The 24505-nt window shown below is 55.1% G+C and overlaps 1 protein-coding gene across 5 annotated transcripts in view; it reads right to left on the bottom strand.

The window, feature by feature from the left end:
• Positions 1–4774: 4774 nt before the first annotated feature.
• Positions 4775–24505, bottom strand: part of GRM4 (glutamate metabotropic receptor 4) — a 35364-nt gene continuing 15633 nt past the window's right edge. For all 5 annotated transcript variants that reach the window (XM_015650821.3, XM_015650817.3, XM_015650818.3 and 2 more), the window contains 8 exons: positions 20411–20546; positions 18304–18458; positions 17744–17884; positions 13922–14122; positions 13081–13217; positions 11711–12646; positions 6873–7119; positions 4775–5592 (listed from right to left, as the gene is read on the bottom strand). In XM_015650821.3, the coding sequence (XP_015506307.1) occupies positions 5543–5592; positions 6873–7119; positions 11711–12646; positions 13081–13217; positions 13922–14122; positions 17744–17884; positions 18304–18458; positions 20411–20546 (2003 nt within the window). In that variant the 3' untranslated portion in view covers positions 4775–5542. The remainder of the gene's footprint in view (positions 5593–6872; positions 7120–11710; positions 12647–13080; positions 13218–13921; positions 14123–17743; positions 17885–18303; positions 18459–20410; positions 20547–24505) is intronic.

The following is a 24505-nucleotide window of genomic DNA, read 5'->3' as shown; positions in this document are numbered from 1 at the left end:
CCTTCCCTTTGTCATCCCCTGCAGATCACAAAGGCTCCGCGAGGAAGGTGCGGTGACACCGGGCTGGGGAGGGACATTTCTGCACAGCAAGGCTGGGGACAAACGAGCTGCGAACGTAGCAGGGGGCTGAGCCCGCTCCCAGTGCCAACTCTCGGGTACCTGAGAGGGCAGCAGGGATGTGGTGGCTGAGGACACCCTTGAACAGAAATCCCTGGCCTGACACTGCCAGATCCGACACTTCCCTGAGTCACTTTGGCCTCGGCCCCGTGAGAAGGCGACAGCTCCAGAGGGAAGTTTTGCAGGGCACTGCACCAAATCCCGCAGCATTCCAGAGCCCTGAGGAGGGACAGGCTGCAGGGAGCTCGGGGTGACACCTGCAGCTCCCGGGACATGGGAACACTGTGGGACGGGACCCCAAATGCTGCACCCCAGTGTGGGAAGGAGGAAACCGGGACTGGCCAGGTGAGGGTGTCAGCTCAAGTCCCAGCAGGTTCCCCGCAGTGCGGCGCAGTCCAGCCCCGGCTCCTTCCATCATGTCACTTTTCCTAAGCACCAAGATTTCTTTTCTGCTTTGTATTTCTGGCAAGAAACCTTTGCATTTAGATAAGGAATAAAGCCTGGAATCAGATCTGAACTCTGCAGCAGAGATCAACATTTTAATGAATTAAATATATTCCAAACTAAATGTAACCTCTTAGCGCTCACATTTTTGAGTGAGACTAACTTAAGGAAAAAGCCAACAATCCAACCCATTTCAGCTCTCCCCGGCTGTGAACTGGCCACAGGCCAATCAATTATCTCGAATTTATTCGTTATTCAACTTCCCTCCTACAGACAGCTTCCAGGCTGTGAGTTGCAGGTGAGCGGCTCCTGCAGCCGCTCTGCGCTCTCCCTCCAGACCAGTTTGCAGGCACTGGTTTCACTGGGCTGCCCAGGAGCAGCGCCTGGCCCGGGGCCACCAGCGGGGCAGGACACTCCGGCTGGCACGTTCGGCATCAGACAGCCCCGGGGGGACTGGAGGGACAGCGGCTGTTTGACATCCAGCAGCAGCGTTTACAGATGCAGACAGAGCCCGGGCATCCCCCCGAGGGCTGCGCGGCGCTGTCAAGCCTGGGAAGAGACATTTAATTCCTCCCTGCTAATTCGTGGCTGCGCACGGAGGGCAGAGCTGCTCCAACAACCGCGTTTGGTGGCTGGGGGCAGATGCTGTGCTGGACGAAGCCCTTCGTGCCCACAGATGATGGCTGGGCTGGGCTGGGCAGGGCAGTTTTGGGAGTGAGGAGGGCAGGGATGACACCTCGGCTGTGCTGCCCCAGGCTCAGCCAACCACAATTCCAGAGCCTGGCGTTTGGGGGGCAGATGAGGGAGGAGGACAATGACAAGGACCAGCAGTGAGGCAGCAGAGGAAGCCCAGATGGTCTTTTCTCCACCCTCAAGGCTTGAGGAGCCCCAGAGCTCTCACCCCTCTGCTTCAAACAGCTCACCTCACTATTTCCCACTCAAACCAGAAGCTTTTCCTCTGTCCCCAGCCCACCCAGCATCCTGGAACGAGCTCCAAACTCATCAAGTTGGAAGAAGTCCCCTTGCCCATCCAAAGCTTTCTCCTCCCCTAACATTGTTTTCGTTTCCCCCTCCCCCCCGTTTTTTATTCTCAATAAAAACATAATTACAGGCTTTTAAAAAAAGCAAATTATAGTGACATACTTTAATTATCTCCAAGCAATGGAGGACTAAATTACACAGTCAGGGAATCGGAGGTTACCTAAAAATAAAAGCAAGAAGCTTCATTAAATGCTAATTGCAGCTTTCACCACTGAAGTGAGATTTCAAGACAGACCACCATTGACTCACTGGGCCCTACAAGAGAACACTGGGGCTGGGGAGAGACCCCCCGATGCACAAGCCATGCCTCCATCCGTGCCTCCAGCTACAGGAACTGCTCCAAAGGGAGCTCCAAAGGCTCCACAGCTGCTGGACCTTCCTCAGCCACAGGGCCGGGTGCTGCCACTCCCTCCAGGGCACCCACTGTCCCCTCAGCCCGACTCAGAGGTGCTGCCCACCTTCCCAGCAGCACTGACGGGCTCATCACAGCTCCTCCAGTGCTTTGGAGCAGAGAAATGAGCTCCAGTTTTTCCCAGAGCTGGTCCTGCACTGTGAACAGAACCACAGCACCCACCTCAGCTTTGCTGCCCTCTGCTCTGAACCCGAGTCCTGCCTTGCTCTGAGCACCACTCAGCTCTCCTGGGGTGATAATGGGTCCTTGAGGCTCTTCCTGTGGGAGAGGAGCTGAAGGGAGCCCTGTCCTCCTGTCCTGCCCAAGCTAAGCTCTGCTCCAGCCCTGTTCTTCCCTTCCCCTTCCTCCTGATTTCCTCCCCAGGGAGCTGCAACAGGAGATCTCCAGGCCCAGAGGGACAGGGGGCTGATTTTCCCCAAGACAAGGAAAGGGAGGCACAGGGTGGCAGGCAGGCTGGAGAATTCGCAGGGAAATTATCTTGTTTTTCCATTTCCCATCGAGTTGGCCTAATTATGCCACTGAAGTCTGTAATTTGCCTCTCACAGAAGAGAGTTAATGACTGGTTCCAGGCTGCTGCTGCTCCAGGCGGGGGCACAGCTCCCACTCCAGCCCCCAGCTGTGCCCTGGGACCCCAAAAGTTCCTGTTTGTCCCTAGAGAAGCAAGCTCATAAGAGCTGGCGATTTGGAACAGCATCCAAGGACAGCAGAAAGTTCCAGGAGGCAGGAAGACACAATCAGGGGATGGAGGGAGCTGGCACCCGCCCAGGTTTTTTCCTCACCACTTCTCATAGTCCCAGCAAAAGTGAAAAATCTGCAGGTCAAGCACTCAGGGAACTCAGCAATTACCATTGTTTAAATTCAACAGCCATTCACAGAAATAAGAGGAAAATCAGACAAGTGCTTTTAAAGCTCTAAGGGAGGCGAGGAGGAGAAACGATGGCAACAATTTCCAGATACCTCATTTAAAAAAAAAACAAAACAACCAATACCCAAAATACCAAAAACTAGGAATCTGATATCCAGGAATCAGCATCCACTCTGCTCTTCTCCCCAGGAACAGGCAGAGCTACCCTTAAAAATAATAAGCAAAGCAGAAAAGCTGAATCTGGATCCTCATAGGTCTGCTGTAACATCCACAGCAGAGCCTGGCTGGATCCCCATCCATCTCAATGGCTCACAGACTGCTCCCTTTTAATTAGCTCCCATAATCAAAGAAGTGTTCAGAATTAAACAGCACTGTGTAAGGAGGTGCTGGATAAAATCAGCCAGCTGTGTTGGGAGGTCACTGCATCCACCACTGGAACGGGCCAGGAGGAACAGGTGTCCTTCAGCATCTCAGGTTTGGGGTGACAAAAATGGGGCTTCTCTGGAAGGCTTAGCACACCCCCCTCACAAGCACGGCAAGGGGAGGCAGTAATTAAGTCAGAATCGGCCTTTCCACTCATTATCAGGCAGAATTCAGGGTGAAAGCTGCTGGTGACACCATGAGAGCAGAATTCCCAAGCCAGAAGCTGCACCAGAGACATCAACTCGGGTTTTCTCAGAGCCCTCTGAACCAGGCAGTGCCTCACATCCGATCCGACAGTGATGGATGCGCTGGGAACGGAGCAGTTTTTTTCTCCTGAGAAGTTCTTTTGACAAGTATGATCTTATCAAAGTTTTGAGCTTTTCATTACGCTGCTTTTTTTCCTTTTTTAACTCCTGCCTTCAGGCCAGGCTCTGTTCTCTGTGCACAGGCAGGGAGCGGCCGCATTTCCCCCTGGCTCCAATTCCTGGCTGAGGCTCCTGTGGGGCTCAGGGCACCCAGGTGCCCCCCATACACCCCAGAGTGAGAGCAGAGCTGTGATTAACACACAATCAGCCCCAGAAATGTGCGAAATACAGGGGTGACATCACACAGGCTCGGAGAGGGGGAAATAGCAGCACTTTGGGGTTGGGGGAACAGGCACAAAGGGGCAGGGAGCCATCCCGGCGCCTCCTCCCAGGCCAGGTCCAGCATTTTATTGGGCAGCTGAAACAAAGCTTTTGCAGAAGCTGGAGGCACCCTGCACCTCTCTGCTTCCTTTCCCCCTCTCCCAAAAATGAGAAGTTTGGATCCTCCTCTCGTGATCCAGCCCCAATCCAAGAGGGAAACATTTGGAATGCCCAGGCCAGAGACAGAAACAGCAGCAGCCAATGCACCAAACTGCCCCAAAAAGGCACAGCCCACCCTCTGGGAACAAGCACGTCCCTCACACACGGCTGTGCCATCCCAAGGACAGGCTGGAGCCAGGAAAAGGAACCCTCTCCACAGGGCAGAGCTGTTTGTCCCAGTTCTTGTTAACCCAGGATCCTTTAGGCTGGAAAAGCCCTCTGAGATCCTCCAGTCCACCACAATGCCAAGGCCACCATGTCCCCAAGTGCCACATCTGTGCACTTTTTAAACAAATCCCTCCAGGCATGGGGTCTCCAGCGCTGCCTGAAGCTGGAGGACGCCCTGGGGAATCTCCTCCCCTCTGCTCCATCCCCTCAGCAGCTCAGGGAAAACAAGGAGGATTCAGCCCTTTCCACCCCAAACCTGCCCCAGTGCCCCATGCCAGGGACACACCGAGCTCCCCTCTCCCTGTCCCACCCCCTCTCACAAGGACCCACTTGCAGTGCCTGGGGTCTCCAGGAATGCCTGGAGGAAGGACACCAAGCCCTGAGCATTCCCAGTGGGTTTTGCCACCCAAAACCTTCCCTGGCACCTCCTGATACCAAGTCACCAAGAGACAGCAAACGCCGAGTGCAAAACCAGGGTCTTTTATTAGAAATCTCCTCGTATAAAAATGATCATGCTCTACACAGTCATCGAATAATTCATAAACATCCAGGCACTGAACTTTGTTTTTTTTTGTATGTTTTTGTTTTTTGACTGGTCAGTACATAAAGCAGACATATTTCAATCCATATGGTCATCACATACATTAAGGAACCACCTATAGAAATCAGCACTTTGAACACAGTCTAGGTTTTATTTTATTTTATTTTGCTGTCTGTCTTTTATTTAATGTAAATTTAAAGTATTTTTATTTCTTTTTCCTTTTTTTCAACATACAGAATTTGGTAGGATATGGGGTAGAGAGTTAAGAGGGACGGAGGAAGACAGGAATGAAAGAAAATGGAGGATTTAAAAAAAAATAAAAAAACAGAAGGTTCTGCACAACCACAAACAATCTCACAAATTCCAGAAAAGGGAAAATGTTTGGGCTCTTATTTTTTTTCTCTTCTTTTTTTTTTGTCAAAATACAGGAAAAAAAAAAACCCAAAGACTTGCTGAAGTCCGTCCCCTCTCGCCCATGCTCCGTCCCCGCGTACCGCTGTCCCTCCATGGGAGCCATGCATCGCCACCGTGGGCGCTGGAAGAGTTTTAGTGTTTCTTTATGATTTTTTTTTGCTGCTGTTGATGGCATTTCTCCCCAGGAGCTGCTCCCTGGGGCGTGTCCCCCGGCTGCCACCTCCCTGTTCTGTGTGTCCCTGCGAGGAGCTCCCCAGTCCCTGCTCCTGGAACTAAATGGCGTGGTTGCTGTAGCTGACGTAGGTCTGCTTGGTGGCCAGTGCTGGAAGGAGACACAGAGCTGACGTGGGTCACAAGCAGAGGCCAAATTTCCCTCCTGGCTCCTGTCCCATCCCTCTGACCCAGCCGTCATGCCAGGAGGTGCCAGCAGGGACGTGACAGGGTTTGCTCAGGGATCAGTGCTGGCGCTTGGGATCCTTCCCTGAGCCCCACAGCAGCTGTGGGTGCTCCCGAAGGACAATTCACCCCAGAGAGAGCCCCCAGGATGTGCCGTGAGTGGTGGGAATGTGATCTCAGCTTCCCACCCACTTCCCTCAGCAGCCTCCTACAGACAGACCCAGGGGCGCTGCACCTTCCCCGAGCTCAGCTTGTCACAGCCAGCACTGCTTGGGACAAATCACAGGATCCCAGGGGGTTTTGGGGTCCCAGCTGGGTGTCCCACACCCCTGTCCACCACTCCATGGCAGCTGGGAGCAGAGCAGCAGGGCACAGAAGCAACCACCCTGGCTGTCCCCTCAGCCAGAGGGTGCCACAGGGACAACCATACTGCCATCCCCCAGCTTCCCCAGCACTCAGACACTCCAGGAGAGGAGGCAGCAATGGCTCCAAAGCCACCACACATCCCAGAGTGGCACTGGGGGGCACAGCAAAAGCCACAGAGCAATGAACCTCCCACTCCATGCAGCGCTGTGCCACTGCCCTCAGTGGGGACAACGTTCTGCTGAGACCCCCACGAGGTTCCCCAGGTAGCACAGGGTCAGCACGCACAGGGACACCCTCCAGCCAAGGGCTGGCACAGATGGCACAGCCTGAGACACCCTGAGCAACCCAAATGTGTCCCCACAGAGCTCAGAGGGAGGAGATGCCGGCAGCTTGCAGTGCCTGGCCAGCAGCAGAACCTTGCTGCAGGTTTCCAACTGGTGTTCCCAGATAACAATTAGATAGAGCAGAAGGAATTGGAGCTGACAGAGCTATTTGTTAGCTGCGATGTTTTCGTAGCTGATCTGCCCATATCAAAGCCCTGTGAATTATTTATTCTGTTGTTTATTTAAGGATACGTGACCCGGCAGTGACAGAGTGAAAAATGTCCCCTCGGTGCTGTGCTGACGTCCCCCTGATCCTCCCGCCCCCGGCGCTGCTGCTGTGCCCATCCCCTCCCTGGGTGCCACGGGAGCTGCCAGCCCTGCTCACTCTGAGCTCCCCCAGCCCTGTGTGCCTCACGCTGCACTCAAGGGATGTGCAGATGAGGCTCAGCTCTCCCCATTCCCAGCATTTATGATCCTTAGAGGGTCCCGCCGTGAGCCCCTGCGGGAGCCACCTCACCTTGTGTTTCCAGGTTTTCGCAGAGCTCTGATTTGGCCTCTCCATTGGGGCGGAACCCTCCCTTCTGAGAGAATTTGTTGGACATGGTGGCCGCTGTCACCACCGCCTTGAGGCTCCGCTTGCGCTTGGGGACGTTCTGCTCCGGGTGGAAGAGGATGATGTACACCTTGGGCATGTAGAGCATGCCCAGGGACACCGAGGCACTCAGACTCACCGAGATGGTGAGCGTCGTGGTCTGGATGTACATCTGCAAGACACAAGGCCACCAGCTGAGACCCACCCCAAGCTCCTGTGGGATCCAAAAGGGAAAGGAGGAAACGGAAAAAGGAGGGGAAAGCTGGGGTTAAGTGAATGGAGTGGGAAGGCAGTGCTGGAATGTTAGTAGTGCTGGGTGGTCAGCGTGAAGTTTGATGTCCACCAACCTCAGGGCAGGAGCTGCAAATTCAGCAAGGACCCCCCCATTCCCAGGGCACACCCCAATTCCAGGGCACATCCCATTCCCAAGGCACACCCCACAGCCCTTCTCCCTTCAACAGGTAATTCCCATTCCCCAGCTGACTCCTGGGCTCTTGTCATGTAAGTCACATATTACACACCGACGCTGCCTTTTTGCAGTCAAAACTAATTTCACGCTCACTGTCCAGGACTAACAGTGACAGATGTTTTGCAAAATGAAAGCCCATTAATCTGACTGTAGAATAATCCATTTTTCTATGGAGAGCAGTTGGCAGGCTCCTCTCAAGCCGGAGCATCTGAAGCAGGTGGCAACTGGCAGCAGAGACCCCCCTCCCTCTGACCATCCCACCTCTTAGGGAGGCCAGGAGGGCAAGTCCCTGCTCCATGGGCATCCCTGCTCTGCCAGCATCTGGCTCCTTCCTCTCCAGCATCCCCTTCTCCACCAGGCAGCTCTGAGGCTCTGGGGATGAACAGGGAGGGGCTCTGGGTCTCCAGATGACATTGCACACATCTATGTGGAAGTCACCAATGAGGGTTTAGAAGGAGCCTTAAAGCAGTTCCTGAACTTCACTCAATGTCCAGGGATTTTCCTGCAAGTGTTTCACAGGTGGGATTTCATGCCCTGCTAGGAAACAGCATTTGGAGGAGCCAGGGAAGCCTGGGAGCTGCAGCAGCAGCCAGAGCGAGGTTTCCCATGTCCCCAGGGCACACATTTCACCTGAGGGCTTCTGAAGTGAAAAGGGGATGGAGAGCACAGGCTGAGGCTGAGGCTCTGCATGGCTCCCTGGGAGGCAGCTCACCCCAAGAGTGAGAGCTGGTGGGACACAGCTGCTCCAGGACACCCCCCCAGGACCCACAGATCCCACCTGTGACCCTGCAAAGCCAATCAGTACCTGGGCCAGAGTGTTCCCACTCAGCCCCGAAGCGAAAATGCCACCAAGCTTGTTCTGAGTCAACTGAAAAACTTTGGTTTGTCCCCAGAATAAAACCTCCTGCTGTCACACGCGCTGGTTTGTTTGTTCCACCTTCTCTCTCTAGGCAGTTTTTGGAAATAAAAATGTCATTTCATCAAGCAAAGTCAAAACACATCTCTGTGCCAGAATATGTGCGCTTTTTTATTTCTTCTTTTTTCTTTTTTTTATTCCACTCCAACTCTCCAGACTCTGCCACGGGTGTCCTGGACTGGCCAGGAATGAGGGAAACACTGGAACCCCTACTCCAGGCACCCCAAGCCCTGCCTGGGAACCAGCACAGCATGACCCCAGTGGGGCACGGCTGAGCTCAGCACCCCTCATCTCCCTGGCTCCCTGCCTTCCCTTGCCAATCCAGCAATTTCCATATTTTGTGCTTCTGCAGGGCCCCCCCTTCCTATGCCTTGGGGCTTGGGGGCGTTTCAGAGAGGAGGGAGAGAGCAGCTGAGCTGAGCTGAACTGAGCTGAGCTGAACTGAGCTGAGCTGAGCTGAACTGAGCTGAGACGTCTCTGTGCGTGCTCCCATCTCACTCCTGGGCCAGTTCTCCCAGTGCTGCCAGAGACTCCCTCATGCTGAGACCCTGCTGGCACCAGCCCCAGCTCCCCACCCCACTCTCTGCCTCCTGCAACACTTTTGGGGTCTCACAGGATCACTGTGGCAACCTTCCCCTCAATGATGCGATTGCAGGAAGTGTTTTCCTGCCCACCCCTGCCTCCGCAGCCATGTCTCGCCACAGCAAACCCCTCACCAGCTCAGACAGGAATATTTTTAGTCTGGAGCCTCCACACAGCCGTGGAGCTCTGCTCAGTTAACCTTTTGCCACTGCAAAAAATGACCATTTCTCACAGTTTCACTTCCTACTCTCTTAATTGGCTTCCAGCCCAGCATCCCACTTTGCCCCTCCGATATTGACACTGGAGCTTCCTCCAGAGTTCTGGGAGGTGTGAGCTGTGCTTATTGAGGAAGTTCCAGCTCCTGCTGCCTCGTGGGCTGGATCAAAGAGCACAGTCAGCCCTGGCTCAGAGCGATGACGCTGAGGGACAGCAGAGTAACCAAAAATGCCCCCACACCAGCCTCCAAACCCAGCGCTGTGCCCAGCTTTGCCCACGGCTGGGTGAGCCCGAGGGAGCAGCCCAGGCTTGAGCCTGTCCCACAGCAAATCTCTGCATTAATGGGAAGTTGTCCCCACTCTAAATCCACCTGGCCCCACTACAAGGGGTTTTGCACTGTGGTGGCTGCTGGGGAAGGGCAAACCTGCTCAGTGCTCCTCCAGCACTCCAAACACCACTGGACAGCCCCTATCACTCCTTCCCTCTCCCTCTTTTCCCTGGCTAAAAGCAAATGTGAGAAACAGGGAAGCAGACAATGACTCCACTGTTCTGCTGCCACCTTATCAGCACAGGAAATTGTCTCTTTCTTTAGATCCTCTGTTATTGCTATTTCTGTAATCCGCCGGGATCGGCGGGGATAAGAGGTTCTTTTCAGAAAAGGCTTGGGGGACTTGTTACAGTAATATGCCACCTCCATGCAAAGTTGTGGGCATGAGGTAAAGCAAATTAAAGTAAAAACAGGGATTATTGTCCAACTCCTCCTGACCATGAGGCAGCCTGGGCTGTGGCCCTGCAGCCACAGCTGGGATCAGGGCAGAAGTGCCAGGGGTTCACAGGTTTGGGTTTGCTCTGTGGCATCCTCAGGACCTCAGCCATGAGAGAACAGCCCAGACAATGCTCCTGGATTTCCTATTCCCAAGGGTGCAGACACTCCACAGAGCCCAAGAGGCCCTCAGTCCCATCAGCAGTGGGGTGAAGGTGATGGGATCTCTCCTCACAATGAGCTAGGAGTGTCCCATGGAGCATCCCCAGGCCCCTTGTGGCTGATGTCAATGCCAGTGCCCCCAGCTGTCACCCCAAGGACACTGTCAGAGCCAGACCTTCCCTGCAGGCTGTGCAACAGCTCCTTTTTGACCTTTTTCTCCCCAGGAGTGCAAACCAACAACCAAAGCTCTGAGGGAGCCCCAATATTCTGCTCCATCCAGCCTCATTTGAGCACATCCATCATCTCTCAGCTCTGGCCCAGGGACACTCAGAGCCTATTCCTACTGCCCAGGGACACTCAGAACCCACTCCCATGACCTGGGGACACTCAGAGCCCATTCCCACATCGGCAGAGCAGAACACCAAGCTGGAATCCCAAAGCCCCTCCAGGTTTGGCTCAGCTGGCTGGAGGCAGGGCTGGGCTGTGAGACAGAGCTCTGCTTCAGTCCGAGGGGAGTTGAGAACATCACTTTTTCCGCCTCTAATCAGCTTGTTAGCAGCCTAATAACAGAGCAGGCCTGTGCATTACAACCCCCAACGAGAGGCACAGCCTATTGTGGAGCTGCTGCCTGACAGGCAGTGTTCAGCAGCCCTAAATTATCCCGTGACAAGCTGCAGTGAAGAGGTGAGCAACCTTGCGCATAATCTACAATCATTATCATTTCCATCTTTATTACCCACAGTATGCCAAGCACATTAAGGAGGCTTTCGGGGAGCTTTTGTTTTGCAATAATTTCTTTAAAAACCTGCTTTCTTGTTAGTATCTCCCCTGCCATCTCATCAAAATGGAAATGCTGCAAAAGGCTCCATTTATTTCCTTTAATTCTCCTTCACACTTCCAGACAGAGAAGTTGGTGGGACTTTTTGGTTGAGCCAAGGTCAGAGGTGGCTGGGCAGACTCAGCCTCCTTGAGGGATGGATGCTCTGGGATGTTCCAGGACATGACAAACTCAGGTGTCCACAGCAAAAGCTCCCTCAGCAAGCCTTTGCAACAGTTTTGTCCTAAAGCCATGGCTTCAGCATCATGGAGACATACCCAGGGGATCCAGAGAGGGATCCAGGCACTGGGACACCCCAGGGATTTCCAGGGAACAGCAGCTCCAAGGTTTGTTCGTCAGAGCAGCGCTGGGCTGGCAGGCGGGAGCTGTTTGCTTTTGACAGAAATGCGATGAGTCCTGTTTTGGCTGGCAGGCAAAGGGATTTGGGTCTCATTCATGAGATTTTTATTCTTTGTTCTTAATTCCTCGCACTTGAGCACAGAGCCTCATCCAGGATGGCCTTGGTCCCATGGGAACTCAGCACTGGGAACAGGGGCTGGCTGGGCAGCACCGCACCACTTTCCGTGCAGAAATTGTGTCTGTGACACCAGGGACCTGCCCTGGGGGCTCATCCTCCCCCAGCCCACACAGCAGCAGCCTGTGCTGCCCACTGCCCCCATCCACAAGGGGCAGTGGGGCAAACAGAGCACAGAAAACTTCCCACCCCAATTCCCAAACTGACCAAGTCACAGGGAAAGGCTCCTCTTGCTTGAGACACCACAGCCTCTCCCAGCCCTGCACACCGGACACCAGCCAGGCCTCTCACCTCCTCCCTTACCTTTTCCGCCGACTGTGACGTCCCAAAAAATATCGGGATGAAGGCTAACCACACAATGCAAGTCGTGTACATGGTGAACCCAATGGGTTTGGCTTCGTTAAAGGTCTCCGGGACCCCGCGGGTCTTAATGGCGTACACAGTGCAGGTGACCATGAGGAGCATGCTGTACCCAAGCAAACAGATGAGGGACAGGTCCGAAATGTCACATTTGAGAATGCCCCGGGCAAAGTGGGGGTTTGTAGTCCGCTGGTCCTCGTAGTCAATGACAGAGTGGGACGGGTCCACGATGAACCAGACGCAGACGCCGACGAGCTGCAGGGAGATGAGGCTGAAGGTGATTACTAGCTGTGACGCAGGGCTGATGAAGCGCGGGGCGCTCACCGACTTCTTGCCCTGCTCGAAGATGCGGTAGATGCGGTTGGTCTTGGTGAGCAGCGCAGCGTAGCTGATGCTCATGCCCAGCCCCAGGAAGATGCGCCGCAGGGAGCAAGTGCTCAGGTCGGGCTCAGCGATCATCAGGAAAGTGGTGGCGTAGCAGAGGAAGATGCCCGTGAGCAGGACGTAGCTGAGCTCCCGCCCCGACGCCTTGACAATGGGCGTGTCATTGTAGCGCACAAAGGTGATCACCACGAACAGGGTGGCGATGATGCCCACGATGGCGATGAACACGGGCACCACGGCCCAGGGAGAGCTCCACTCCAGCTTGATGATGGGGATGGGCGTGCAGCTGGTGTGGTTCTCGTTGGGCCGCTCGTTGAAGTGGCAGCGCTTGCAGTGGAACTCGTCCAGCTGGTACTGGTAGCCGTCACAGCGCTCACAGTGCCAGCAGCAGGGGATGCCTTTCACCAGCTTCTTCCTCTCGCCTGGCTTGCAGGGCAGGCTGCAGATGGAGCTGGGCTGCTGGCTCCCGCCCCCCGGCCACAGCATGTTCTCCACCTGCGGGGTAGATGGCACCAGCCATGCTGAGGGCACAGCACACACCGGCACAGGGGATGTCCTGTCCTGCCCCGCTTGGACCCTAAACCCATCAGCACATCCTACAAAGGGTCCCAGCCCAACCTAGCTTGGGGACAGGGAGCTGGTGAAGCTCTCCATTGGCCTTTTGGGCAGATTCAATGCCAGGAACTCAAAATTAAGCCCTTCGTTCCCTGAGGAAACCCCATCTGCTCTGGTCTGGCTCCTGTGTCCTGTCCCATAGCCAGAGTCCCTGGGTGTGGGTCACACATGCTGAAGCACAAGTGTGTACCTGGGGACACCTTCCCCTCTGCCCCCACCAACTTCGGCTGCCTGGCTTTGCACCCAGAGCCTCCCAGACTCCATGTGGTGAGAAGAAAAACCTGCAGGACCTTCCCCTTGGACCACGGCCTTACCTTGAGGTGCAGGTGGTCTGTCCACTGCCCAATGACTTTGTACTCAGGGGTGGAGTTCCTGATCTGGTACTGGTAGATGTCGTAACGCCCCGGAGCATCTCCGTTCTCATTGAACGTCACAGGAGTCCCAGCGATGCCTGCAGGAAACAGCACCCACAGCACCCTCAGCACCCCCCACCCTGCTGATGGGGTCCCAGGGGGCTCTGGCTTGATGCTCCCCTCTCACTGCTTCTTTCAAGAAAGGGAGAAAAGCAGTTTAAAAAGTCAAATCAAGTGAATTCTGGAGATAAACACTAATGAAAGGAAAGAAGAGAAGAATCAAGCGAGAGGGGAAAATAAATAAAAGAGACACTGTGGAGGAGATCAGAGGGTGGAGATAAATAGAAATAATAAGGGGACCAGACAGAAAATGTTTATTAAGGAGACAGGGCAGAGGAAAAAATTCACTTCCAGAGGAGATCTGAGACAGACAAGGGCAGAGCGGGAGGCAGTGGGACCTCTGCCAGCTGGGGGGCAGGAGCTGGCAGGGGGAGCGAGCAGGGGGAGAGGCTGGGCAGGGCAGCAGGTGAGAGCAGGGTGAGGGCAGGGCAGCAGGTGAGAGCAGGGTGAGGGCAGGATTGCTGCCGGATTTATGCTCCAAAGGCTCTCAGGAGATGTGGAAGCTCAGACCTCCTCACCCACTGATCTACTGCCTTCCCTCCACACTGCATTCACAGCACAGCAGCTGCCACAAATAAACTGTGGGTGCTGCTGTGTGACCCACACTGGGAACAACCAGAGCAACGGGACAACCAGAGCCCCCCAGGGCCGCTCCTCCCAGTGCCCCAGGGGCACAGCAGACCTGAGAAGTTGACATTGCGGATGTACTTGAGCAGCTCCACGCCATCCACCGGGTCCATGCGGGGGCACAGCCCCACCTTGCCAGGGCACAGGTTCTTGTGCATGTTGTGCAGGGCGTGTCCCATGGCGTAGACGGCGTCGATGACGAACTGCACCTTCCCCTCCTGCTCGTACGAGGAGTCCTGGCCGATCCTCTCCCGGTCTGTGGGGACAGGGGAAGGGGGTTCCACCTCCTGTGCCCCAGCTGTCACCCCCCAGGATGTGTCTGCTGCACCCAAACCCTTGCAAATGAGCCCACCCTGGACTGGAGCAGCTGGAAATTCCAACCCCATTCCCAAAGCTGCACACCCAGGGGACACACAGCCAAGGAACCCAGCCAACCTCCCTGTCTCGTGGTTCCGAAAATGTGGGTGCTGGCACCCTGCTGTGCTTCCAAGAGCCCTCGGGATGTCACATCTCTGTGATGGGACATCATGGGACATCCCTGAACTCCCAGATCCTCCAGCAGGACATGGGCTGGGCTGTGACCGACATCCCAGCCTCATCCCTGCATGTTTCATCCCTCCTTCGTCTCCCAGGAGTTTCCACCAGCTCAGGCTCCACCAGTGGTGTCAAGGCCTGCCCAGGCAGCATCCATCACTGTCTGCCCATTCCCCATGTCACTCCCAAAGCCTCCTGTCACCCCACTCCCCTCATCATCCTCTGCCACCCCTCCGCCTTGCTGACCCCGCAGCCTCCCCGGCTGGCAGGATCCTGCAAGGATCTGGCAATTACCAGTGACAGCTGCCTTCCCCCCTGTCATAACCGCCCTTAATGGCACCACAAACATGTTAATCACTTAGCAGAAGACACCGATTAGTGCAGAGCGCTGTTAATTACAGCTAAGAAAGCTCCCAAGGGGCACCGCCGCTATGGAGAGCCCCAACCTCTGCCCCTCCATCCCTGCCCGAGGCATGGCCTGCTCGGGCATCCTGCCAGGCCTTCAGCAGCAAGGAGGGTTTGTCAGAGAGCCGAGGGCACCACCTCCCTCCTCTGGAGAGGCAGCACATCCTAGAAAGCCACGCCAGGGTGCCCAAAATTAACTCCAGCTCCACCACGCACGGATGCCTCCTGATGCAAGGTGGGATTCACGGGGACTGCAGGGGACCAATCACCAGGTGCTGATCCCTTCCTTCCCTGCTGTCGAGGACTGGGATGAAGCTCCAGTGAGAGGGGACGGCCCTGGGAGCCATGCTGGAGGTCCCTGTGCCGGGACCTGTGCCACTGACATGACACTAAAACGAATTGATAACGAACTGACCGACAGGAAAAGATGATATCAGGGAGGTGAATGCAGAGCCCATCCTTCAAAGTTATAGAAACATTTTTGGAACGTGGAGATTACTCATGCAAAGCCCAGCAGGTGATCCCTCCTTCCAAATTATTGACAGGAGCCATTAATCTTCTCCCTTAACTTCAGGCCCTTCCCCATATTCATCTCTGAAGGCGCAGACAGGCCACTCTGTCTTGTCAAGATAATTACCCATTAAAAGAGGAGCTGTAATAGACTGTCCAGGGGAGCCAAGCCCATGGGGATGTCACAGCCCTGCCACCATGCACAGCCCTGTCCTGTCCCCAGGCTGGTCCCTTACAGCTCCTCAGATTCCCTCAGCCACCTCCATCCCGCACGCATCCCAAAATCCAACCGGCCGCAATAACAGGCTGTGGGGGCTGGATTTTCATCCTTGTGCCAAGGCTGAGCAGTGCAGATAAGGAGACATCCCCGGGGCTGTCCCTCTGTCTGTCAGCTGCCCCAGGCCCCAGCTGCTTTTTTCCAGACGGAATTAGGCCAGTGCACAGAGGGGCAATGTGGAGCAGACAGCCGAGGCTTGTTCCCAACCTGGAGACAATAAATCTCTGCCAAGCTCCAATAGATGAGGGCCACAGAAGGGAGGTGACCTGCTGATTATAATAGCAGGGTCGTGCGTCGTTTTACAGGGCTGGTAATTAATTTTCAAGAGCGTGACGAGGCTCAGTGGCCCCCTCAGAGGAGGGACGCAGCTCTTCCCCAGAGGCGGATGAGACAGTATTAGAATCAATTCCCAGCACACCAATGGTCCTGGCTTTTGGCAGGAGTTGATCAAAATCACTCCCAGCACATCTGTGGGGAGCTGGGGATGGAGAATCTCCAGATCCTGGGAGTGTTGGTGGCAGCACCCAGCACCCCTTGCTGTGTTTTTGGGCTGGGTGAGCCCATCCAGGAGCAGGGACGGTCCCTCCATGTGGGATGCTCGTGGCAAGCATCTGATGGGTGTAAGGCTGGTCTCAGGGGCAGCTGCCATCAGGAATTCCATCAGCTCAGCCCCCACCTTCCTCCCAGCCCTCCCATCAGGAACAGGATCCAGCTGTTGGTTCAGGGTGGGATCCTTCAGTTTGGTTTTTGGGTTGGAAAAACACCGAGCTGGCATTCCTTGAGCATACCAGGTTCTACACAAACCTGAGGAAAAGAGCCCCAGACTGGGCATTTGCATCAGCCCTGCAAGGCAGGAGTTCATGCATCTGCTGGGGCAGGTGATTTGCTTCACCAGGCGTTAGTTCCCTGCTCTATCTGCCAAGCAATCACTCGGGGAATGGTTTATTTGCTGACAAATTCCGATGATTTAAAGACAGCTCCTAGACATTTGCCATGTCGTAGTTTCAGCTGCTTCCACTGACACCTTGGCCCTGAAATATCACCTGTTTAAAAGCTACATCACAAGGGAGATGAGGAGATCAGCGCTTGCAGGGCCTGCCCATGCATCTCCTGGTGCTGAGGCTTCCGTGGGAAGGATGAGGAGCTCTTGGCTACCCAAGGCCATGGCCATGGGACACTTTCCTGGCATGCCCTTGCTGCTTGCCCAGCTCCCATCCACCCAGATCATAAGCTGAACCTTTGGGGAATGTCTGCATGGACAGGGATGTGGAAGCACTATGGATGCTGAATGTGAGAAATCAGGCAGGTAGCACAGTGTCTGTGTGGAACCAAGTCACAGAACCTTCTCACACTGGCCTGAGAAATTGTGAGGAGGAACTCAAACAGCCCTTGAAGAAGGAAAACAATCTTTGCAGATGTTGTCTCCTTGTTTACTTGTAAGAAATGGTTGAGGGGTGTTGTTCCCAACTGTCCAAGGATGGTGATGTGCTGGTTTGATGGCCAATGAAAGTTTTACCCTTTTGGACCTTTTCAGAACTGTCTATAAAAAAGGATCTGGAATAATAACACATAGTCTCTTTGGCAACTAAGCCTGAGAGTCTGTGTCGTCACTTCGCCGTTCCGAACACAGCGCGACAGAAGCACCATCCAGATCATCCTCAGTGGTGAAACAGGGGGAAAAACAAAACGCTCACGATCCAACTTCGCAGGCACAGCCAGGTCCCTCTGTGTGACAGCACATGATGGCTTCAAAAGACATCCCTCCCAAGGGGACAAAGGGACGCGGCAATGTCCCCAAGTCCTGCCACATCGCAGCCCGCAAGCCACGGCGCCGTCATCTGTCTTCAGCCGATGCCAGGCAGGCAGTAAATCTCTCCCATCTCTCAGTAAACATGTCACCTCCCCGAGCCTCCAACCATCACCTGACAGCAGCGCTGTCAGCAAGACAGATCCCCAGCTGCCTTGTTTACTGCACCCGTCCTTAAAGCCTCTTTTGGCTGGAAATGACTCAAAATGCACAGTGAGGCTTGAGGAAGAGCTGGGAACCTGAAATCGAGCTCTGCTGGGATCCCCACCAGGCAAAAACTCCATGCTCACCAGCAGAAACCGCCAATAGCCCCCACCCTCCCACAGCAGCCCCCTAGCTCTTACTGGTGCATTTCTTGATGCTGCTGCCCTTCCTCAGTGCGTGCCGGCTCAGCTTGCAGTGGAAATTCTCCTCCCAGAACTCAGCAAACCAGATGTTCCGGCGGTTGTTGTCCAGGGTCCTGCTCGAGAAGTAGCGGTCGAAACCTGCCCCGGGTGAAAGGGGATGGAGAGAATAAATCCTGGGGATGACAGAGAGATGCACCACACGTTCCCAAATTTCACCAGGAAGAGAGGAAGGCAGCTGTTAGGAGCGATGGAGACACATCAGAGTGTGGTGGGATTGTGTCCAAAGTGCCAGTGATGCAAGTGGAAAATCCACTCAGGGAAGATCCTCTGCAAAGCAGAGATTTTCAGTGACTTTGAGAGCAACTGGAAACATGTCTCAAAGTACACTGGTGATAGAGTAGGGAAAACATGGCATGTGGAAAATAAGGAGGGGATTCATGGAGGTCTTTAAGGTCCCTTCCAACTCAAACCACTCTGTGATTCCAAGATGGTTTCACAGCCAAAACCTGCAGCTAAGGGAGGGCAAGCTTGGGGGATCCACAGAACGCAGCCCATACCTCTGACTGAGACCCGCTTGGGCAGGATGGTGACAGAGCCCTCGGCCACCTCCTCCAGGTGCAGGACCGGGGCAATTTTGGAGCCCCAGCTGTCCGAGCCCATCCAGATGAAGTGCCCCGTCTGGTTTGCCCTCTTGGCCGCCTCCAGCACCCTTCTGTGGGAAGAAGCAGCAGAGGTTGGGCTACCAGCTCCATGGCCCCAGGGAAGGGGGGGCACTGGCACAGTGTTGGTGGCATCTCCTGCTCCAGGCAGAAGTTTGGCACCAGGCACAACTCGGTGTACATGGACACACAAAATCCAACGGTGCCACTCAGCTCCCGCACCCTCTGTCCTCCCGGCCCGGGCATACAGGCTGCTTCTCCCACTTCATTTGCATATTTGCTGACTGGTAATTGAATTTCCCCTTAATTACCCAACATTAAGAAAGAAAAAAAAGAACCAGGTTATGCCGCAGCAGGCAGAGAAAGCAGCAGCATGGAGAACACGTGCTCCCAGCATGACCAGCCCCAGGAGAGGAGCAGCCAGTGTTGCCAGCGCCCAGCATGGAGCTAAACTGGGCGCTGATGGGCTCAACTGGGCTCTGCTGGGCTCAACTGGGCTCTGCTGGGCTCAGCTGGGCAGCTGATCAGTGTCTGGGAGCTGAGATGCCATCAATCCCGATGAGCAACTCTCCTGGTGCCAGACACTCAGACACGCCTGCACACTCCTCCAGGGCCAGCCAGGTCAGAAACTCATTGGGAGGATGGGAACGGAGCACTCCTGGATCTGACCGTGCAGGCTCTGCCTCTCAGGGCTCACTGTCCCCTCGAGGCTCCTGTGGGTCCCCAACCATGTGGGAGCGGGACCAGGGCAGCTCCATCTCCCCGTGAAGAGCCAAGGCAGGTTGTGACTCACCCCCCGCGTCGGAGCTGATCATTTCAAGTCCAGATGGTGTTTGAAACATGTAATAAGGGAAAAAACCCAATAGAAATCCAGCAGAGTGCAGACGAGATGTGAAGAGGCAGGCATGCAGCAGGAGCTGTGCAGGCTGCTCCATGCTCATCGCTGCCCTGGGCTCCAGCACATCCCTCCCCAGGACGGTTACAGCCCGTGTCCCACTCTGTGAGACCAGCACCTCCAGCTGCCCCTGGCCCCTGTGTGGGGCAGGATCTCCCCAGGGAAAACCCAGGACATTCCTGTGGGATCGGTGATTTGCACCCAAACTGAGCCAGGCAAGAATTCCAGCTACAGCCGTCCCAGTCTGTCCTTCCCATCTTCCAGGCTCCACAACCCAGGCTGGCACAAAGGTCTGGATCATGGAGAACCCCATCCTGGGATAAAGGAGGCGCCAATGGGGTCACTGCTCAGGGCTGCAATCCCATTTGGATGGGTAAATGTTTCCAGAGGCCTGATAACAGGACCTGCTGTTTATCCTGCAAGGTAAATCCCTTTTCCCTCTCACCCCCACCCAATGTCAGCTCCACAGACATTTCTATTATGGAAGGAAAAAAGAAACTGGGAGAGTTTGCACATCTGATGTAAACTGATTTAAACTTGCAGTTTACCCACATTTACATAATGTTTGCTGATTAATAAATTAGACACTTAGGAAATCAGGGGTAGCTCCATGTGAATCATTCTGCTCCATAAACAACGGAGCTGCAGCCGCCGCTTCGCCCGCAGAGCAGCTCATCACCCTCAAGTGCAGCCACGTCCCCAGCCCTGCTGGGCACAGAGTGCTGGAGAGGTCCCCAAAAGGTTCCTGAAAGGTCCACTAGATCTGTTCCTCTGCCACACTGGGCTCTGCAGAGCACAGCCAGTGCCTGGCTCCTGCCCTGGCCAGCTCAGAGTGGCCCCTGCATGGTGTGAAGCAGCAGGTCACAATATCCAGGGCTTCCAAAACCTATGGAAAGTGGGATTTTCCCCCAGTGGACTCTGTGTGGCTGTGGTTGGATGGCAGCCATTTGGCAGGTGGGTCCTGAGAGGGTCCCCACTGCAGACATTCCCTGCCATACCACACGGTGCATCCTCTGCCTGCTGCAGACACATCCCAGTGAACCCCAGTGCATCCCAGTGCATCCCTGCCCAGACCCCGCTCCCAGCCAGGCCAGCCCAGCCCCTCCACACCTGATATCGTCCTCGTTGGCAAAGATTATGACAGCACGGGCATGAGAGGTCTCCAAAAGCCGGCGGATGATCTTGTCAAACTCCCCCGGCTTCGGCTCCCTCGGGATCTTCACGGACTGGGCCACGCAGACCCCGCCTGTGGCAGAGAAAGCTCTGGCACTGAGACACCCCATGAGTCCCTGTCCTCTGGGGAGCTCTTGCAGGGCTCCTCAGCCCAACAGGCAAAGGGGGTCTCTCCAGTGCTCCCACTGAGGAGCTGAGCACTTCACCATCTCCTCAGCCCAGACCTCCTGGCCACCACCCAATCCCCTGGGACATGTCCCCCAGCCCTCCCCTCACCCTTCCCCTCCCAGGTCTCTGTCCTCACCCCTCGCCTTCCCCCAGCTCAACCCTTCTGCACCACATTCCTTTCCACAGCTCCTCTGCCTCCCACCCACTCCCCTGGTACCTGTCACCTTCAGCCACCACCACAACACGCTCCAAATGTCCCCAGGACATCCCATCCCAGCAGCTCAGTGAGGATTTTCCAGCCAGTTCCAAGCACCAGCCCCTTCCCAGCCAAGGATTTGCAAAGGGTTCTGCACATGGAATGGTCAAACTCTGGCAAAACCATCCCATAGGAAGAGTAGCCAGGCCCTGCAGAGGGGTTTATTCCCATCCCTATAGCACTGGTCAAGTTCCAGCTCAGCTTTCCAAGGAGCCATTGCAAAAGCAGGTAATTAAAATTAAAAGAGACAATTGGAAGAGCAATTGGAAGAGCCCCCACACTTCACTGCTGAGCTCCCAACCTCAAGTCCAAAAAGCCAGAGCCTTCCTGCTCCTGCTTTTCTGCCGATGCCAATAAAGAGAGATGGGAGAGAAAATTAAACATTTCAAGACCTTCTAGATGTAATTGATGGTCTCAATTTGCATAGTAAATGACACGGCTGATGCCTCCTGCCACTAACAGATCGCAGCTTTAGCAAAGGTCAGCATAATTACCACCCAGGGCTGAGAGAGACTCCCAGAGCACAGCCCTGGAGAGCAGCAGGACAGGACAGGGTAGGGACAGGCTCCAGAAGACTTCACTCCCTACATGGGGTTGCAGGAAAACTGGGAAAATTTGGCCCCTCACAGCCAAAACCCAAGAGAAGAGAGATGTGCTGGGTGCTGAGCAGGCAGGGGAGGGCTGCAGGAATGGGGCACAGCATCCCCACCCTATACTCACCGGCCAGGGCTTTCCAGGGGGTTTTTTGGGGGGTTGTTTCCCTGTGGTAAGAAATTGGGCCAATTTGCTGTTTGGTTCCCATATGGGGAGCCAGATGGATGGAGAGGAGGGAGTTGGATAAACAGACAGATCAGCCAGGCGAGGCGGGCAGCAGCCGGCAGCGCCAGCAGGACAGGAATGTCCCAGCCTGGGGACATTCACCCTGGTCACCACCGGGCCCCTGGCCAGACCAGGGTGTCACAGCACACTGCCAGAGGCCACCATGCAGCTTAATTACAGTTTCCATGGCAATCAATGGAGAAAATCCAACAAAAGCGGCAGTTTGCAAACACTGAGAGCCTTCCAAAAGCCCTGGCACGGCCGGGCAGGAGTGCACACACACGAGTGGCAGCTGGGGCCTGGCACAGGCACACACCTGAGTGCCACCAGGCACTCATGCTAGGGCACATCTCCCTGCACACATGGCAGAGGAGGTGGGCCCATAAATAAACAAGAAAAGAGGTTAAATCGATGGCAGTTCAGAGATGACCACGGCTGCTTCATTAAATCAAACTAACGAGGAACGCAGCTCCTCCAGGTGACAGCCTGCAGGGCCAGGGAGCCCCCGATTCCCACAGCAGATGCTGACAATGTATTTTATCTTCTCAATTTATGAAAATGTAATCACCAACAGCAAGAAGTGCAGGGTGTCAGGGGGGCAGTGGCTGCGTTTTGGGGAGCTCTGTCTCTCGGCACCTGCATTATTCTCACCCTGGCACCGCAGGCAAAGGGGATTTGCCAAGTGATGCTCCCACTTGTCTTCGCACAAAAAACCATTTAGTCAAAACACTCCTCTAAAGCCAGGAATCAAAGTGAGGAGGTGGCAGCTATGGGGAGGAGGTGACCGCTCTCTCTATTCCAGTAGGATGTCACAGCACTCCTCCCTGGCTTGGGACAAGGCGTGACTCCAGGAGAAGGCAGCAGCTGAGGCATGGGGACCCCTCTCCTCCTCCCCCAGCTTGGGAGACCAAAGAGCAGCAGGAATATTTGGGATAGGGGGAACACCCCACAGGCAGCTGCTGGGGGCAGTTTGGGGCCAGGCAATCGGAGGATGCTCAGAGGGGATCCCGCGCATTTTGTCACTGGTGGCACAGGGCCCTCGGCAAAAAAACAGCCTGGAAAACCCAACCTGAGCCCACTTCCAAACCTCCCCTTCCGTCGCTGCCTGCGCCATCCTCAGGCACGCGGCTGTATCCCTCCCATCCCGCCGGGATCAGCCTCCCCCGGCACCGCCAGGGCCCCGGGGACTCTCCTGATGCCGCTGGGGCTGACGCCTGTTGGCAAACACGGGTCAGGGTTTAATCTCCACCATTACGGCTCGGTGGGAGCGCAGCCACTCGGGCTTCCCCTCTTGATTGCCGGTGTTTAATGAGCTCGTGGCTCTGGGGCTCTGCCAGGGCTCCCGCAGAGCCTGCCAGGCCCACAGCAAGCAGGGATCCGGCTCGGGGGGTACAGCAGGGATCTGGCTCGGGGGGTACAGAAGGGATCTGGCTCAAGGGGTACAGCAGGGATCCGGCTCGGGGGGTACAGCAGGGATCTGGCTCGGGGGATACAGCAGGGATCTGGCTCAAGGGGTACAGCAGGGATCCGTCTCAGCTGTGCTGGGAACAGCGATGTGCATATTCCCCCCACCCCACAGAGGGATCAGGCTCTGCATGGCCCAGCAGAGCATTCCCACCCCCAGCTCCCATCCTAATTCCAGCCTTTCCATAAAATTCCCGAGCCCAGAGCCTCAACTGGGAGCTCCCGTGCCCCGGGACTCATTGTTTGTGTCACTTCAGAGCCTCCAGGAAGGAACTGATGGCAGAAGCCATCAGGGACAGAGATCTGCACCCTCTCCTGCGCGTGGTGAGACTGAAGTGCTGCGGTCAAACCTCCTGCCTCAAGATTTGGGAGTGGCTTTTTGGGGGCAACCTCCTGGTGCAGCCACCGCGAGTAATGAACCCGGCTGGAACCAGAAAGAGACAGCCAGGCATGTCACATGGGGATGAGCAAACGCATCACAAATATACATCAGGCTCTTAACTAAAAATACGGAAAACTTAGTGAAGGATGAAACAATAGAGGAGGGGAAACGGCAGCAAAATTGATCCAGGTACATGACTAAGGAGTCCTGGGAATATTCATCTCCAAGAGCCTGGAGAGAGCAGAGACCTCAACGACACAGAGCCAGAGGGCCCTGGGTGGGTCTGTCTGACCACCAAAATGATGCCACAGGTCAGGGGCATGGGGAAATGCTGGACAGAGGGGCTGGAGATGGGGACATCAGGGACACCTCAATGCTGGCCCTGCCAGCACCTTGGTGTGCAGTGGAAATCCAGCTGACAGCCACTGCAGGATGCTCTAGGGGAGTGGGATGGATTTGGGGAGCACAAAGCACTTAAAACACTTTAAAATGGCTGAAGAAAACACATCCTTTGCAGACTGAACATCTCTGCAATGCTAAAACCCAAAAAGCAGCACTCTGGTGAACAAGGACTCTTCAGCCACCAGTGCAGCCACCAGCAACCTCCAGGGGCCAACAGCACAATCACCAGAGCGAATGCAAATATTGATAAAGATAAAAGGATAAATGAATAAAGATGTAACAGCCACCCAGGTCAGTCTGTCGTGGTAGCCCAGGGCCAGTCCCAGCTGCAAAAATAACCCATCTCCAGGGCGAGTTTCCTCCCCGCATTGCTGTCGGAGGTCGCTTTGTGCCTCAAGCAGAACCGTTTTCCACTGAGCTGCGAAGCTTTAACATGAGGCTCTGCTAAAAATTGAAACTGAAGGTCAAGTTGATAATGCATCAGAAAGCAAACAGCTTGAGTGCGAGCTGCTAACGACAGCAATGAGCATTATTGCCTGAT

Source organism: Parus major, chromosome 26, assembly GCF_001522545.3.
Source record: "Parus major isolate Abel chromosome 26, Parus_major1.1, whole genome shotgun sequence".
Lineage (NCBI taxonomy): Eukaryota > Metazoa > Chordata > Aves > Passeriformes > Paridae > Parus > Parus major.
Note: the sequence above shows the minus strand (reverse complement) of the source record. Positions and strands in the feature narration are given on the sequence as shown.